A 17,247-nucleotide genomic window follows, 5' to 3' on the forward strand; every position below is an offset into this window, starting at 1 on the left:
ATTAATGGTTGAATTCATTATGATCAATCATATTAGTAAATCATTATACATTCACTTATTTATAAAGCTTTCAATCATGTTGGGACTGAGAACATTATTAACAAGAGTGAACAACATTGAAGAACTAACTCAAAACTAAAGTTTAGTTAAAACTAAAAACTACACTTTCATCAAGAAAGCAATCACCCCATCAACATATAGAAGTTCTCTCAATTGAGCTGGTCATGTTTTTTCTATCACTCCTAAAATGGTCATATGCTAGAAGCTCCTTATTGAAATTTCCAAGATGAACCAAATGCCTACAAAGGAACAAAATAAAATAAAAAAGCTCATAACAATTGAAACTCTGAATCAAACTTTATTAATATCTGTTTCATCTTCTTCTTCATCATCCTCATGGCTTCCTTTAACACTGTCTTCAACAACCATGTTCTTGTACCACCTCGCACAAAATAAGTATAACACAAAATCAAAAGCAGCTAGTGCTGCAAGAAGATAGAAAAACCTATCCATGTGTCCTATGTTCAAGTTATTAGGAATCCACCCTGGCTTCTCACCTTTTGCAGTAATACCCATCACCATACTTACAAGCATACTACTTACATAGTTACCAAGAGATATTGAAGCCATGCATAATGAACTCCCAAAACTCTTTATCCCATCTGGTGCTTGTCCATTAAAAAATTCCAATTGCCCAACATACATGAAAACTTCTGATGCACCAACAAGTACATATTGTGGTACTTGACAAAATATGCTCAATGAACTAGTCTTCTCACCAGGTTTAACATATCTCAGCCTTTGATACTCTGTTGCACCAGCTGCAAACATTGATAACATTCCAATTATTAGTCCAATTCCCATTCTTTGAAGCTCAGATAGTCCTTTTGGATTACCACTAAGTTTTCCTGCTAATGGAACCAGGACTTGGCGATAGATTCCGGTGCATAAAAGGACACTGCATATATCAAACACTGACATGGTGGCGGCTGGCAAGCGAAAATTTCCTATGTAGGAGTTCATCACATCACCTTGCTCTACAAAAAGTGAAGCCATTTGTGTAAACACAACTGAGTAGATAATAGTGCATAGCCAAACTGGTATCATTCTCATCACACATTTGGCTTCTTCAACTTGTGTTACAGTGCAAAGCCTCCATTTACTCTTTGGATCATTCACTTCATCCTCCTTAATTATTGTTGCAGCCTTGTCCATGTATCTGGACAACAAAAAAATAATGACATATATATTTCTCACATGGCTGCACAAATTTAATATTGAAAAAGAGTAAAAATAGTTTCATCTGAATGTCATAAAAGAAAACAAATCACTTTTGTGCTTATAGTTTCATCTAAGTCATAACTTACCCAAAATCCTCACTGTGCAGAATCTTTCTACTCCCTTTTATGGCAGATTTTTTACCCTCAACTTCATAAAGTTCTTCTGGCTTGCCTGGCTGAACCTTCCACTTCTTAGCCACAGCAACAAATACCTGAGCAACCCTTATCACAGGGTTACCACATGTCTCACAAAATCTATATCTTCTATATCCTGCTAAGAATGAAATCAAAGCAATAATAGCAGAAGCTAATGATATAGCAAAGCCCAGTGTCCATTTCCCTGTGTCCTCAAAATACACTAATATAGTGTTGGAGAACAAAGATCCAACATTGAGGGCAAAGTAGAAATAACAGAAGAAAGCTTCTCTTGAGTTCTTTTGTTTTTTATTTTTCTCATCAAATTGATCTGCACCAAAGGTTGCTAAGGTAGGTTGATGCCCTCCATAACCCAATGCCACTAGATATATGGATAAGTAAAATATCCCAATTCCCAGTTTGGATGCTGGAATGCATTCTGTATGTTCATCTCCACAACCAGATGGTTTGATTAAGTAGATCCATGAGGTCAATGACAACAATCCCAAACCCTGTTAAACATGCATATAATTGATTGCTATATCAAAGATTGATCCTTTTATATGACACAATAAAAGGGTATCCTAATGTGAATGCTGAATGAACATAATTGAATTAAGATAAATACCACAACAAAAATGAGTTGAAAGATGGTGCAAGTAATGAATCGACCCCAATAAGAATCACTAAGGAATGCTCCAATAAGTGAGAATATGTAAACAGTTCCAGTCCACTTGCTAACATTATTAGCAGCATCAGCACTGTCTTGACCAAGAACTCTTGTTAGGAACAGAACCAAGTTCACTCCAACTCCAAAGAAAGCTAGTGTTGCTAGTGCTTGATTTGCTGTATTTAATGTACATTATTCAAAAATTATATGACAATAATAACATGTATATTATTTTTTAATGTGCATGCAATGCAGTGTGCATTCTTTTTTATGTCTAGAAATGAATACATATTGAGAGATTTTATTACCTAGCAATATGAATGCAGTTGCCCATCCTCCTAGAATCTTCTCATCCACTCTTGCTTTTTTTCCAACACTTATCTGTTCTTTGATGCTATCATTTTCTCTTATTACCTGTTTTTTATTTAATAAAATCACAACATACTATATATATTTTGTGTAAAGTGTAATATCTATGCACTTTTGAAGATTTATGCATAGAAAATATATTGTTTAACATTCATTTGTCTTACTATACATCATTTAACTCGATCAATCATTGCATACAAGTTTTTCTATCATCATTAATGACCTCATCCACTAAAAAAAGACTAACCTGATTTGTTTCAACATTATTGGAGTCGATAGGCAAAGGAGTGGCAATTGTTGGTTCCATCTGAAACATTTTTGTATAGTAAGATACTACTTAGTTAAGACACACATGAAGCTAGTGAAAACATATGTCAATATTTCAAAATACCATATTGTATAATAATACAATGAGTAATGTTCAGTATTATGATGTATAACAAAAAATTAAAGAACACATGTTGAAAGTATTGAACTATAACATGGAATATGATATAGGCAAAGATATAATGGGAGTGTGTAAAATACACATTTAACAAGTAATACGTAATGAAGAAACTAAAACCCTTACTAAGCAGATGATAAAAGAATAAGGTCAGAGTTGAATCATAGCCTCCAAGATGATGATGACACTAAGTCATTTTTCATTAGTCTCAATTATTTCAGTTATACTCAAAGGTAATGATATATAATATGTATCTAATATCTATTTATGGAAGCAAACATTTTTGTTTCTATATATAAAAACATGATTCTATTAAAAATTGCAAATGGGCAATAGTTAAAAATAATAATTTAATGGTAATAAGCATCAAAAGGGAAATAAACATGTATAGTTTTAAAACAACTTTGTTATCGTGTAAAAGAACTTCGTTATCATGTAAAATGTAAAACAACTGCATTAAAACTCACGTAGCCATAATTTCATATTATCCATAAGGATATATAGAAAGTGACGTAGTTGAAAATCAGTGGGCAACAAAAATTCTTCTCAACTTGCCATTACTTTAATGTTTGATGTACAACCTTTATTCTTAGTAGAAACATACAATAAAACTCTTAAAAAGATGGCACCCACATGAGAAATATACCAATCACAATTGAAAGGAGAAGATGAAGGAGATAAAGAACCTTTTCACCTTGAAAAAGTTACTGAAAACAAAACATTCATAAAAATACTTAAAAACTAAACTAATTGATCGGTTTCTTCACAAGGATGATGTTTCAACACAAACAACTATGCATACATACTTGTATGGCATTCAAGTACAATGGCCTAAAGCAAACTGAGCTCACCCACCCACACATGCACAAGAAAATGAATGTCTTAGTTGCACACAATGTACATCAATTAACTATTTATATTATTATATTTTTCTTTAAGATGAACATGATACATACCTAGTAATTAATATGATTAATAGAATACGTGAAAGTTTATATCATTATTGATGACAAAATATGATAAAGTGAAGTAAGGTACCTTTTTCGAAACTTGGTAACAGATATTGAGAACTCCGTGGAGATTGTGTCAAATTCCGGTGACGGAGAAGAACAAGAATCAGAAATTACAAACGCCAATATTCCCCAAGATGAACGGTTAAAACTTTTTGTCATTTATGTTTGGAACTTTTCTGAGACCAACAAGAAGATTTAAAAGTTTCTCTTTATCTAACTTAACTTAGCATGCAAATTCCTCTCCCTCTTAACCTTATTATTTAGCTGAAACATCAAATACTAGTAAATAAATATTAAGGGAATATGTAAAAAAGTGAACTTTATAGAGACCCAGAAGAGATATAACAAAAGAAGATACTAATATATAACTGTTTGTTAGTAACTATTTGATGACAAGAATCAAGCTTATATTATATTGGTAACAATGTGTAACAAACAATCCTTGTAATACTCCTCAAACAACGATAGACACGGATCTTATTGAATGTTCTAGTAAGGTTAGGAGAGTGATCAGTGATTAGATTAGTAATGAATGGCTAAGATATGAGCTTCAATGTTAAGATAATATATACTTAAAGTTAGGAAAAATGAAATGAATTTGAATGAGTTTGAGTGAAAATAGGAGTCTCTTGAAATGGTCTTCTTAGTATTTCCCATAACTGTAACTACTTACTGACTTAGTTATGCATGTCACGTGTAACTTTTATTTTCCAGGTGAGCTTTTTTCTAGATTTAATTACTAATTTTTTATGGGTTTATGACTAGATTTACACATGTCTTGATTAAAAGTCAGAGATTAATTCAGTTAGCAATTACGTAAAAAAAGAAGAAGAAAGAAACTAAGCTCATATAATGAATAGAGATAGACATGAAAGGATAGTTTATTAACCACATTGCAATTAAGAGTTTGATGAGTAAATATGATAGGTTTAATATGACATTTTTTATTTACAAAAATGGCTTCAAATCATTATCAAATTCAGAAAAATCGTTCTCTTTATCATATGCAATATTTTTAAAACTGTAATAGTCTAAGGCGTAGATTGTGTTTTTGGCTTTCGACAACAATTTAAAAAAAAAAAACTATTGTCTAATATATATCATAGGCATCTATCATCATTAATGCCATTAAAGCCGTTGTCAATATGAAAAAGTTAAAATCATTGTCTTTTGTCATTTAGTATGATCTTGTAACCATGGCTAGAGACTAGAGTTGGAAATGAGTCGAACTAGAGTTTAGCTCGGTTCAGCTCGAAATACGACTCGAGTTCCATACAAATTATTTTTTTAGCTCGAATTCAGCTTGACTAAAGTTCACGAACTCTTCGGCTCAGTTTGAATTGATTTATTAACTCAAATAATTAATTATTTTTAAAGAAATATTGTTTATACATATAAATATAACATTGTTTATATATAATAACAATAAATATAAAAAATAATGCAAGAATCATAATAAGCATAAAAATTAGTTTATATATATATATCGAACCAACTCATGAACTCAAACTATATCCAATTTAAGTTCAGCTTGTTTATTTAACAATCTTAAATTCTAACTCAAATTCGACTCATTTAGTTCATAAACTAAGTTTCTCGAACTAAATAGTAAATCAAGTTTTGAACGAATACTAAATTGATTTGATTCATTGTCAAAACTACTAAAGACCATGGTCTATATCAATCATAACATAAAAACTATGGTTAATGTGCATGGTCCCTATATACAATAACATAAAATCTTTGTCATACAATACATTTTTTTATTATCAAAATGTAACATTTATTTAATAATTAAGCAATTTAATTAAGTATAATTTTGCCATCACATTACACAAAATTATTTTATCATACACTTTTTTATATCAATCATCACATTCAGTATATAGGGAATATACTAAAAGTATGTACATATATAAAAATTAAATATCATACAATTATGTATCCTTTTGTCAAAGAGATACTACAAAAAAGATTCATATCCAAAACTATTTAACAAAATATAATTATAATATAAACTCTTCCATACTTTTCTTTCCTTAACCAATCACACATATAAGCATTGTAAAAACCGGTTCGTGCCAGCCAGTTCAACTGGTAAACGATGAATCGTCACAATACCAGTACGGTACAATAATTATACCAATTATGCAATTATACCGGTCAAAATCAATCATATCGACCGATTTTCATTTAAACTATACCGGCCATACCGGTCGATTTTAAATTAAACTACACAGGTCATACCGGCCGGTTTTTATTTAAAATTATTTTTTTAATGAAAATAAAATATTATCGGTTGTTTATTGATTTTTCAAACATTAATGTTAATATATTATATTGTTTATCTAATCTAGCTGGTATACATTTTAATTAGTGAACCATCAGTTGAACCATTATATCACTATACTAGTATCTTAACCGATTTAACAATGAATACAATATTAATAATTAATAACATTGTATATATGCACAAACTTCAAACTGCCATACTATAGCTATAAACTCCTTGACAGTCTCTTCACAAGAAGGTCTACAAAAAAAATTCATGAGCAAGTTCACTCCAACTCCAAAGAAAGCTAGTGCTGCTAGTGCTTGGTTTTCTGTTTTCAATGTATATTATTCAAAAATTAAATTACAACAATAAGAACATGTATATTCTTTTTTTAAATGTGCATCCAATGCGTCCAATGTGCATGCAATGCATCCAATGTGCATGCAATGCATCCAATGTTTATTTTTTGTGATGTATAGCAATGAATACTAATTTAGAGATTTTGTTGCAAGTAATAGAAGATTTACCCAACATATTTCAATACAAGTAATAGAAGATTTATTTGAGATGTCAATTTTAAGGTTTTATTATTGATGTTATTAAACATTCATGTTTGAAAAATTCTCAATCATTTATGAGTTAAGTACAACTTTGATGAAATAAGAAAAGTGAATTTATATTATTAGTTGGGAAAGAAAACATAAAACTAAAGAACTAACATCATATATGTTGAAGTTGTTGAATAGTTGGTTATTTTACTTTGTTTAGTTGTCCTATTAATTAGGAATTGTGGGTCAGTTTTTAGGAGTTAGTTTTTGTTTTAGTCTTCCTTCTATGTTGGTAGTTTTAGTCTTTTATGAATGGAAGTTGTAGTGTAAGGATTTTTAAAGAGCAGAGTCTCCAGTCCCTAAATTATTTTATTTTTCTCTCATACTTAACATTTGGTATCAGAGCCTCGAAAGGGGCCTGATTACTTGAACCAGCAGTCTTCTATAAACATTGGCAATGACGTCTAAAGGGAGCAGCAACGGTTTTGTGCAAGCATCAATTCCAAGGCTTGATGGTCATTATGATAATTGGAGTATGTTGATGGAGAATTTTTTGAGATCAAAAGAATATTGGGGGTTGATTGAAGATGGAATTCCAAAAGTAAGGGATGATGAATCAATCTTGACTGAAGCACAATTAAAGGCAAGAAATGACTTAAAGTTGAAGGATATGAAAGCAAAGAATTACTTATATTAAACAATTGATCGAGTTGTTCTTAAGCAATGAATCAACCTAGAACAATTGCAAGAAACAAGTTGTGCAATTGTAATCCAAAATGGGAGTTGCCAAATTTATGGTCCAAAGGGGGGACTAGTTGTTTCTGTTAAAATGTCCAGAAATTGGATGTTCCAACTCAAAACAGAAGTTGTTGAAGATCTAACATGTCTCAAATCATCTATTTTGGATTCCTCATGGTCGTGGCATTATAGGTTTGGACATTTAAACTTCAATGGACTCAGAACCTTGCAACAAAAGAAAATGGTCAAATGACTTCCTCAAATTGAAACCCCATCTCATATATGTGAAGAGTGTGTAATTGTAAAGCAACATAGAAAATCATTTCCACCTGGAGAGCTAGTCAAATTTTACAATGGTGCATTCAGACATATGTGGCCTTATGAGTCCACCCTCTAACAAATATAAAAGGTACTTCATAACTTTCATTGATGATTTTAGTAGGAAAACATGGGTGTATTTTCTAAAAGAAAAATATGAAGCCATTGATGTGTTTAGGAGATTCAAAGCAAGAGTTGGAAAGGAGACTAGAATTACATTCAATGCTTTCAGACAGATTGTGGGCGAGAATACACATCTAATGAGTTTGAAGTTGTATGTGAAAGTAATGGAATCAAGAGGCAACTTACTACAACATACACACCACATCAAAATGGTGTGTTAGAGAGGAATAACAGAACCATCATGAATATGGTTAGAAGTCTACTGGCAAACAAGAAAGTACCAGTCTTTTTGGCCAAAGGTAGTTAATTGGAGTGTTCATATTCTTAATCAAAGTCCAACATTTTCGATGAAGAATATGACACCAGAAGAAGCTTGGTCTGGTAAAAAACCATCTATTGATCACTTTAGAATATTTGGCTGCGTGGCTTCTGACCCAAAGAGAAAGAAACTTGACAATAAGGGAGAGAAGTGTATACTGCTTGGTGTTAGTGAAGAATCTAAGGCCTACCGTCTTTACAATCCTTTCACTAAGAAGATTCATATCTCTAAAGATGTGGTTTTCGATGAAAACAACAAGTGAAATTGGGAAGACAACGATAAAGGAAAATCAGTGGCTCTTGAACTTGTGGAAGATGAAATTGGAAGTTTGATGTACATGGCGTCATTAGCAAGTTTATGGAAGCACCAATTGAACTTCATCATCAAGCAGTTAAAAAGATACTTCGCTACTTGAAAGGAACCATCAATTATGACATCTTCTATAAAAAGGGTGAGGAAAAAGAGCTAGTTGGTTTCAGTGACAATGATTATGCTGGGAATTTAGATGATCGCAAAAGTACATTCAGATATGTTTTTGTCTTAAGTGGTGATGCAATCTCATGGTCTTCAAGAAAGCAATTTGTTGTCACTTTATCCACAACTGAAGCAGAATTTATAGCCGTTGTATCATGTGCTTGTCAAGATATTTGGCTTAGAAGAATTTTGGAAGAGATAAACTATACACAACAAGGTCCTATTATTTTGTTTTGTGACAACATTTCAACTATTAAATTGTCAAAAAATCCAATTTTGCATGGAAGAAGCAAACACATTGATGTGAGGTTTCATTTTCTTCGTGATCTCACTAAAGAGGAAGTTGTGAACCTTTGCTACTGTAGAAGTGATGAGCAAATTGCAGATATTTTAACAAAACCATTGAAGGCAAATCTTTTATGAAGTTAAGAGCACTACTTGACATGTGTTCCATTGAAGAAATAAACTAATTGTTTATGAACATTCAGTTCAAGGGAGAGTGTTGAAGTTGCTAATAGTTGGTTATTTTACTTTGTTTAGTTGTCCTATTAGTTAGGAATTGTGGGTGAGTTTGTAGGAGTTAGTTTTTGTTTTAGTTTTAGTTTTAGTCTTCCTTATGCTCACTGTATCTTGTAAATATCAGCCACAGTCAAAACCTTATTCTCTGACATTGCAACTAAGAGACAAACTTAAAAACGTTGAGGAGTAGGGTTCCAGGGTTGTTGAATGATTGATGTTGAGCATTAAAAATAGCTAGCTAAGCAAAGGCTTAGAGAAAAAAGAAGGGGTTTATAGACTAATCTCTTATAACAAGGACAGAGCTAGGAGCAAAATGGGTTCAGATTATGAGGTTGGAATTGATAGGCAAAGGCGTGATAATTGCTGATTCCATTTGAAAGATGTCATACTTTGATGTATAATAAGCTACTACTTAATTAAGGCACCCATCAAGTTAGTGAAAACAAATCTCAATATTTCAAAATAGCAGATCCTATAATAATACAATGAGCAATATTTACTATCACAATGTATAACAAAAAAAAATGAAAGAACACGTGTTGAAATTATTGAACCATAACATGAAATATGATTTAGCAAAGATATAATGGGACTCTGAAATACACATGACATTTAATAAGTAATACATAATATAGAAACTAAAATATACTACTTACTAAGTAGGTGATAAAAGCCTCAAGGTAATGATATATATATTACACTGCGTCATTTTATATTTTATTTTTATTACACTACCTCATTTCCCACCCGTCTCATTTATTTAAGTTACACTCAAAGGTGATGATATATAATACATATCTAATATTTATTTATGGATGCAAACACATTTTCTTTCTATATACAAAGACGAGATTTTGTTAAAAATTGCTCTCAATTCATGAAAATCTTCTTTTATTTCTGATAATGGTCTACAACCACAGGCTACTTGATTGAACGAATAATGCAATCACATGCAATAATGATGAACTTCAAATATAATACATACCAAGGATAGAGGGGTTCCCATTTTGTCTTTTTAATTCTTTTGGGTTCATCTTCCCACCCCAAATTTATAGTTAACCTAGGCAACATTGTCAAATTTTCTAAGTTCATGCAAATAATGAATTGGGATATTCATGATAAGAATGAAATCAAAGCAATAATAGAAGACGCAAGTGATATATCAAAACCTAATATCCACTTCCCAGTGTCCTCAAAATAGACTAATATTATGTTGGAGAACAAAGATCCAACATTGAGAGCAAAGTTGAAAAAAATAGAGGAAAGCTTTTCTTGAGTTCTTTTAGTTCTTATTTGACTCATTAAATTGAACTGCACCAAAGATTGCTTAGGTAGGTTGATGCCCTCTATAACCAAATGCCACTTGATATATGGACAAGTAGAATATTACAATTCCGAGCTTGGAAGTTGGAATGCATTTTGTATGTTTATCTCCAAACAAGATGGTTTGTTCAACAAGATCCATGAGATCAATAATAACAATTCAAAGCCCCTCTTAAACATACATATTGTTGATAAACATAAACCAATACTTCATTGCTATATCAAAGATTGATCCTATTTATATAGGGCAACAATTCATTGAAGCTCAGATAGTCCTTTTGGGTTAACAGTGAATTTTCCAGCTAATGGAACTAGATTTGGCGATAGATTTCGGTGCATAAAAGGACATTACATATATCAAAGACTAACATGGTGGTTGTTGACAAGTGAAATTTTCTCATGCTAGAGTTCATTACATGACCTTGCTCTACAGAAAGTGAAGCCATATTGATTAGTGAAATGCCACTACAAATTCAATTGTGGTGTTTTGTAACAGGCAACAAATGAATTAAAAATCGATGACATAAAATGGGTAAAGGTGATACCAACACTTTCAAAGCTGATATAGGATGATACACAAGGGGTTTTATTTGTTGTTGAACAAATTAGTGGTTGACAAATTTTAGAGGTAATAATAGTGCATTGGAAAAATTCATGTATGAAGGTTTACGCGTCATATTCTATTTATGGCAACTAGGGTCACCGGTCATGTCACTATCTATTTTTGTATGAAAAGTTCAACCATAGGTTGTCGTGACTTGTGACGATGATTATCCAACAATTATTCCAACTTTGGAAAATGAAGGAAATAAATATTTGATTCATAATAACACACACATGGTTATTGGTTATTGGTGAACTTAAAAAAAAAGTCGGTTGTTGTAACTGAATAAAATTGTAACTCATTTAATATCGTTTTTGTGCTACAAAAGACTTAGACTTGGTAGATGACGCACGTGCTAGTATGAGGGAATATGAATACTTTAATTTCAACAATTTCAATCTCCTTTCATAATCAACTAACAAAAAAACATATATTATTTGTGCCTAAAACTGTCTTATTCTCTACTCTGAATCAATTAGATTGTTAAATTTTACTTTTTTAAAATTTTGTTTTTTCTTTATGTGGCAAAAGGGTGGAATCAAGATTATCTATCCCCAAATATTCATGTTCTCATGTCCCAAGTCAATTAAATCCCAAAAAATAACATAAAAAACTATTTTTGGTTTTTATGTTTTTTATTTTGAAGTATCTAACAACTTTCAATTGAATTGAGATACAATAAGAGGTAAATGGTGGGATACTTGATCTACATTCGTTATGGCAATGTCTCAAAGGGCCATCAATGTTACAAAGTCAACCAATATGAATAAACTTTGACCAAGCCCTCCCCACATTCAACCAAATTTTCTATAACCACCCTGCTATATCATTTATTACAAATGAGAAAAAAATTATTATTGAAAAAAGTAAATTGATATATATATAATATATAGTCCCAAAAGTCATTACCAAGTACCAACAAAATACCTAACAATAAAAATAATTTAGCCAAAAATCACATATGTCTATGCATGTAGTTCAAGTTTAAAATGAATCCAAAGATAAGAGGCAAATTGTTTTAGTGCATGAGACAAAGGAGAATGTTTAGAAGGGATGGAAGTTTCAAAATATCTTTATCATCATTAGGCGACATAATGTTGTGATCAAGTGGTAGTAACCTTTATCATTTAGTTTTAATTGTAATGATTGAATACATTGACCATATATAAAACCCTCTCATGGAATATCCTAGAAGTTGGTAGTAAAAGGACAAAAAGAAATGTCAAAGACTTTTGTTCCTCCCTCAATGTTAACTAGTGGGCTTGCCATACACACAACTTGCAATTATACTCATCATAACTAAGCTGAGAAACATGCTACACACCCTCTATTAGAAGGCTAATATTTTCTCCAGGTCATCAGAATAAACATTTTTTTAATAAAAAGGTTATTTGAAATAAATAGGTTAGGGTGGTGTTTCTTATAAACTATATTAAGCCTGACTTACTTAATTTTACTATATATTTATATTAATTATTTTATATAATAGATAAAAATAAAAAATAAAAATATGTAAGTCCTATTAACAATTTGACATTGGGCTTTTAGATTTGTCAATTTTAAGGCAAGCTTATTAGTCTATTTAATAACCAATTACCATTTTAAATCTCTTACTTTAAAATATATTTTTAAATAGGCTAACAAATCTAATATAAGTTTGTAAATAAAATATTAAATAATTAAATATGTTAGGTTTAAGCTACAATCTGTTAAAGATTGAACCTGAACCTGTTACGGCCAATGTCTTACTTAACTTATTTTCACCTTTAATCATAACTAAGAATGAAAACAGACTAAGCCATTTATCAGGTGCTTACTATATGATCTATGACCGATTAAGTGAGGCCATATCTTTTTAATAAACAACTAAGATTTAAGCTTCTAAAAAGTTTATTTAATATAAATAGGTTAGACTCAAACTTATTAAAAAATATATTAAGCCTAAAAAAATATCTTAAACAATCAAATAGGTCAGGTTTAAGCTACAACATGTTAAGTATTATAACATTGACAAATAATTCTACACTTACTTTCTGGTATTCTGATGCAATTAGAAATAAAAAGGAAATAACGTTATGGACTTAAATTCAAATTAGACAGTGATCTTGGTTTTTATCAATTGTAGGATTTCATCCTTTTGTTTTTGTCCAATGATGTATGGATTCTCTGTCTTCTATCATGATATGTTATAGGCTAATTTCTCAATTGTTCTTAGTTCATCAATTAAATATTGGCAAGTACCCATCTATTATTTTGCATAGAAAAAGAAAAAGAGATTAAAGATAATAAGTCAAGCACACAGTTTTGTCATGAAAATATACTATTCTCTTTATTTGTAACCTATATTCATAGTCAATTACCAGTAATCAAAATGAAAGGTCAGACATGCTCACTCATTATTTCGTATTGCTCAAAAAAGATAAAATTAATTAGTCAAAATACTTTGATTAGGTAAGCTACCCACTCTACTCAAATCGTTTCAGTCTATAGATCCATTAAGTCTAGTTCACATATAATCAACTTGCCTTTGGAATGTTTCTGGGAGATGTCAATTATTTATTTGGAAACTTGTACTAACTCACTTTTTTTTGTTTGTAGGAAATTCAAAAATGTTGCGGTTTGGGAAAACGTTCCTGATTCTTATCCAATTACTTACTTTTTTACTCCAACATATTTATTAATGTACATGAATTTAATAAATACATCGATTTTAAATACAATTTTTTCCATTTTGGATAACTAAAAAGGTATCATAGGGCATAGATCACGGGAAAATGATAAATTGTGTGAATAGGTATCTTTAGGACATCATTTAAGAAATATAAAAAAATGAATTTATATTGAAAAACTAAGCTCAACACTTATGGAAATGTGATAACATTGTTTTGAAGACAAATTTTCCTTTTCTTTTGCTTTTTATACAATGTTCTTAGAACAACTTTTAACATTCCCTAAAAAATATGCACACCATGTCTCCTATATTCAACCAGTTAATGAAACACATAACATAAATCATGATTACATAAGTTTTAAACCCGTAAGTGCTCCCCACATATATCCCTTACTCATTCTATTAAACCTTTTTCTTATATTCCTTCATTAAAAATAAAATTATACAAACTTTTGTCCAGCTCCTCCCATTAGGTTTAAATAATTAATTGATTTGACCTAATATAAAATAGCCTATGGCATCACAAATTGGCCACCGAGCTTAGATAACAAAGATATTTAATGGATATCATATTGTCATTACATGAGCTACACATATTTATTTGTATGAACTATGAAGTTTATTCAATGGCAGCCGTCACCTCATTTTTCTTCTTCTTCTATATTATCCATAGACGTGAGATTAACTCCTACCAAACGCTTACATGCTCCCTTACACTAATATTTATTTCCTACATATGAATTCAAACATAAGATGACATGTATATAACACTATGTTTTGGTTCGATGTAACCGGAGAGGAGAGGTAGGGAGAATTTTAATTAAACTTCATTGTTTGGTTCAATATTTTGATGAGAAGAGAAAGGAAAGTGACTAATAGGTTTTTAATCTTTTCCTTTTAACTCATCTTCCACAAAACAACAAAACAAAGAGAGAGATAAAGAAAAATAAATATTATTTTCCTTCTTTTTTCTTCTAAATTTTTGTGCTTTAATTCTTTCACTTTCCTTTTCTCCCTTCTCTAGTAAAATCTTTCTCTCCTTTTAAGTTAAACACACTATAGGTCACCCCTTCAACTTAAATCAAACATATAACATTTTTTATCGGGTAATTGTTAATATTTGTTGTGGACGAGACTCAAACTCTCAATTTCTTTCACTTCATTCCTAACCATCAAACCACCCTATGAATTTTTTTATTTTAAATTTATCATAAATGAAACCCAAACCCACAATCTCTTTCACTTCATTCCTTAAACTTCTTCACCTTAACCATTAGTCTTATAACTCCCAAAACCAACATATACCTATGCCATGTACCCACTTATTTTTATCTTTACTTTCTCACAAGATAAACAAGTTGGAAAAACTTCAAAATTAGAGAAAGACAGAACATCATACATTGTATTTAAAAAAAATAAGAAGAAAGAAAATACCAAAAAGGAGAAAAGATGACCAATTGATGATTACATTACACACCACAACTTATGTATGGAGAGAGAAAGATCTAATGTAATATTTTTAATTAAGAATATATTTAAGTTAATTCAGTATTAAAATCTTAGCCATTAATAATTTAAGATGGATATACTTTATTTTTTTATTTTTTATGCACCTTTATTCACTTACCTTATACTACATACATTCACTTATGAAATATTTGATCCAATTTACAAAACCTACTACGTCCATGATAAATCATAATTTCACATCCAAGCCAAGGACACATACATGCAATTTGGAATAACATTTATTAAACTTTACTTTTATCTAAGAGTGATTTATGGCAGCCATTGTTGAAGGGCTAAGAAGTTGATAAGACCGAGAAGAACGTTTCCTAAAAGCAGCACAACCTTGTCGAGTTTCTTCATTATCTCCTTCTTCATACATTTCAGCCAACACCTTGTAAAAGATTTCAACTTTGCAAGGAAGTGCTAATGGGCCTTGACTATTATAACCATATTCTGATTCTGCTTCTTCCAACAAAATCTTGAACAAAGGGTGGTTTGCATACTCAGCTTTGATATTAAACCTTTGCATTTGTGGACCAACATAGACAGAGAAGCAACCTTCAGGAGCAACCCTTCCTTTCTTATTCTCACTATTTTCCTTTTCTTCTTTCAGTTTGGAATCAATGTTAGGACATGATCTGCTCCTCCATGTTGTAGTGGTAGTCATGAGAGAGTGATGATTATCACCAATATTTGACTTTTGTCCTCCTCCAATGGATTTGCATCTCTCCCATGTTTTCGTTATCAGGCTTTTCTTCTCCTTTGCTCCTTTCATTCCACCTTTTAAATTCTGACTATGATCACAATAACTATACTTGTGTTGTTTATACTGGAATTCAAACAATTATAAGAAATTGCAGTTGTGGTCACGATTGTGTTACCACAACTTTGTTATCTCAATTGCGATTGTGAACCCTAATGATGAATCCTAATATTTGAGGTGTATATATATAAAATTAAAAAGATAGTATGGGAAAAAAACTCAAATCACAGCATACCTCGCTCTCTTATAAGAATCTGGGAATAAAAGGATGAAGCAAATATATATGTAGGAATGGATGTATATATGGATATGGAAAAAGAAGTTATGAATGAGGAGGGATGAGAGTGAAGATTGGTTGAAGTCAACCCCTATCATAATCCAAATGAAACATGACTTTGCTACTTGGACTCATCATCATGGTTATGTTCATCTTTATACAAAGGTGTTGCAACAAAAAAGAAGGACCTATAAATAGTGAAATCAGGAAGGTAAAAGAGTAATGAATCTTAAAGGGTTTGCATATTTAAGGAGAATTGCAACGCTGAGTATTAAAGGAAAAAGGAAAAGGGGTAAAGATGAGAACCTCACTGGTTATTTCTGCACCAAACGTCTCTTACTTAGTAAACACTTGTCATGGAGAGCACTGCCACTTGTTGCACTCTATATTAAACCATTTTTCGGATGATACTTAATTAATTTTGTTCATTTTCCCCATAATTATTTTAACGATTGACAAAGAAAATATTAAATGATGTATTATCCATACATAATTAACCAACAATTTGTTTGTCTAATGGGCACTCATGCACCTAAAATGGATTAGTTTCTTACCAAAAGATAATAAAATATCATTAGTAATACCAAAAAATATATCTATAATTAACACATAAATTTCATAAGTACATTATTTAAGAATTTAAAGAGAACTGTTTTTAGTTATACTCATAGTTGCATGAAAATATTGCATAAAAAAATATTATTTTTGCTCTTATATCTCATTATAAAAAATGTGGTTTTAATAAATATAATTATTCTATCTATCTATATGATATTTGTTATGTTTTCCCTAATATAAAAGTTTTCTTTATATTTATTATTTTTATAATACTTGTGTAAATCAAGAAAATAATAAATATAAATACAGAAATAAC

At 30.7% G+C, this 17,247-nt stretch overlaps 2 protein-coding genes across 2 annotated transcripts; both read right to left on the reverse strand.

Annotated features, from left to right (window-relative positions):
• Positions 1 to 138: 138 nt before the first annotated feature.
• On the reverse strand, positions 139 to 4,205 carry LOC109337118 (protein NRT1/ PTR FAMILY 7.1-like). The gene is made up of 6 exons (XM_019574011.1): positions 3,938 to 4,205; positions 2,702 to 2,761; positions 2,394 to 2,499; positions 2,044 to 2,261; positions 1,368 to 1,927; positions 139 to 1,219 (listed from the first exon to the last, which is right to left on the reverse strand). Exons 2-6 carry the CDS (start codon positions 2,759 to 2,761, stop codon positions 352 to 354), a joined length of 1,812 nt encoding a protein of 603 aa, XP_019429556.1. The 5' UTR covers positions 3,938 to 4,205; the 3' UTR covers positions 139 to 351.
• An 11,197-nt stretch (positions 4,206 to 15,402) lies between these two features.
• Positions 15,403 to 16,550, reverse strand: LOC109337119. The gene is made up of 2 exons (XM_019574012.1): positions 16,332 to 16,550; positions 15,403 to 16,127 (listed from the first exon to the last, which is right to left on the reverse strand). Exons 1-2 carry the CDS (start codon positions 16,469 to 16,471, stop codon positions 15,593 to 15,595), a joined length of 675 nt encoding a protein of 224 aa, XP_019429557.1. The 5' UTR covers positions 16,472 to 16,550; the 3' UTR covers positions 15,403 to 15,592.
• Positions 16,551 to 17,247: the final 697 nt, after the last annotated feature.

This window comes from Lupinus angustifolius, unplaced genomic scaffold, assembly GCF_001865875.1.
Source record: "Lupinus angustifolius cultivar Tanjil unplaced genomic scaffold, LupAngTanjil_v1.0 Scaffold_2_2, whole genome shotgun sequence".
Lineage (NCBI taxonomy): Eukaryota > Viridiplantae > Streptophyta > Magnoliopsida > Fabales > Fabaceae > Lupinus > Lupinus angustifolius.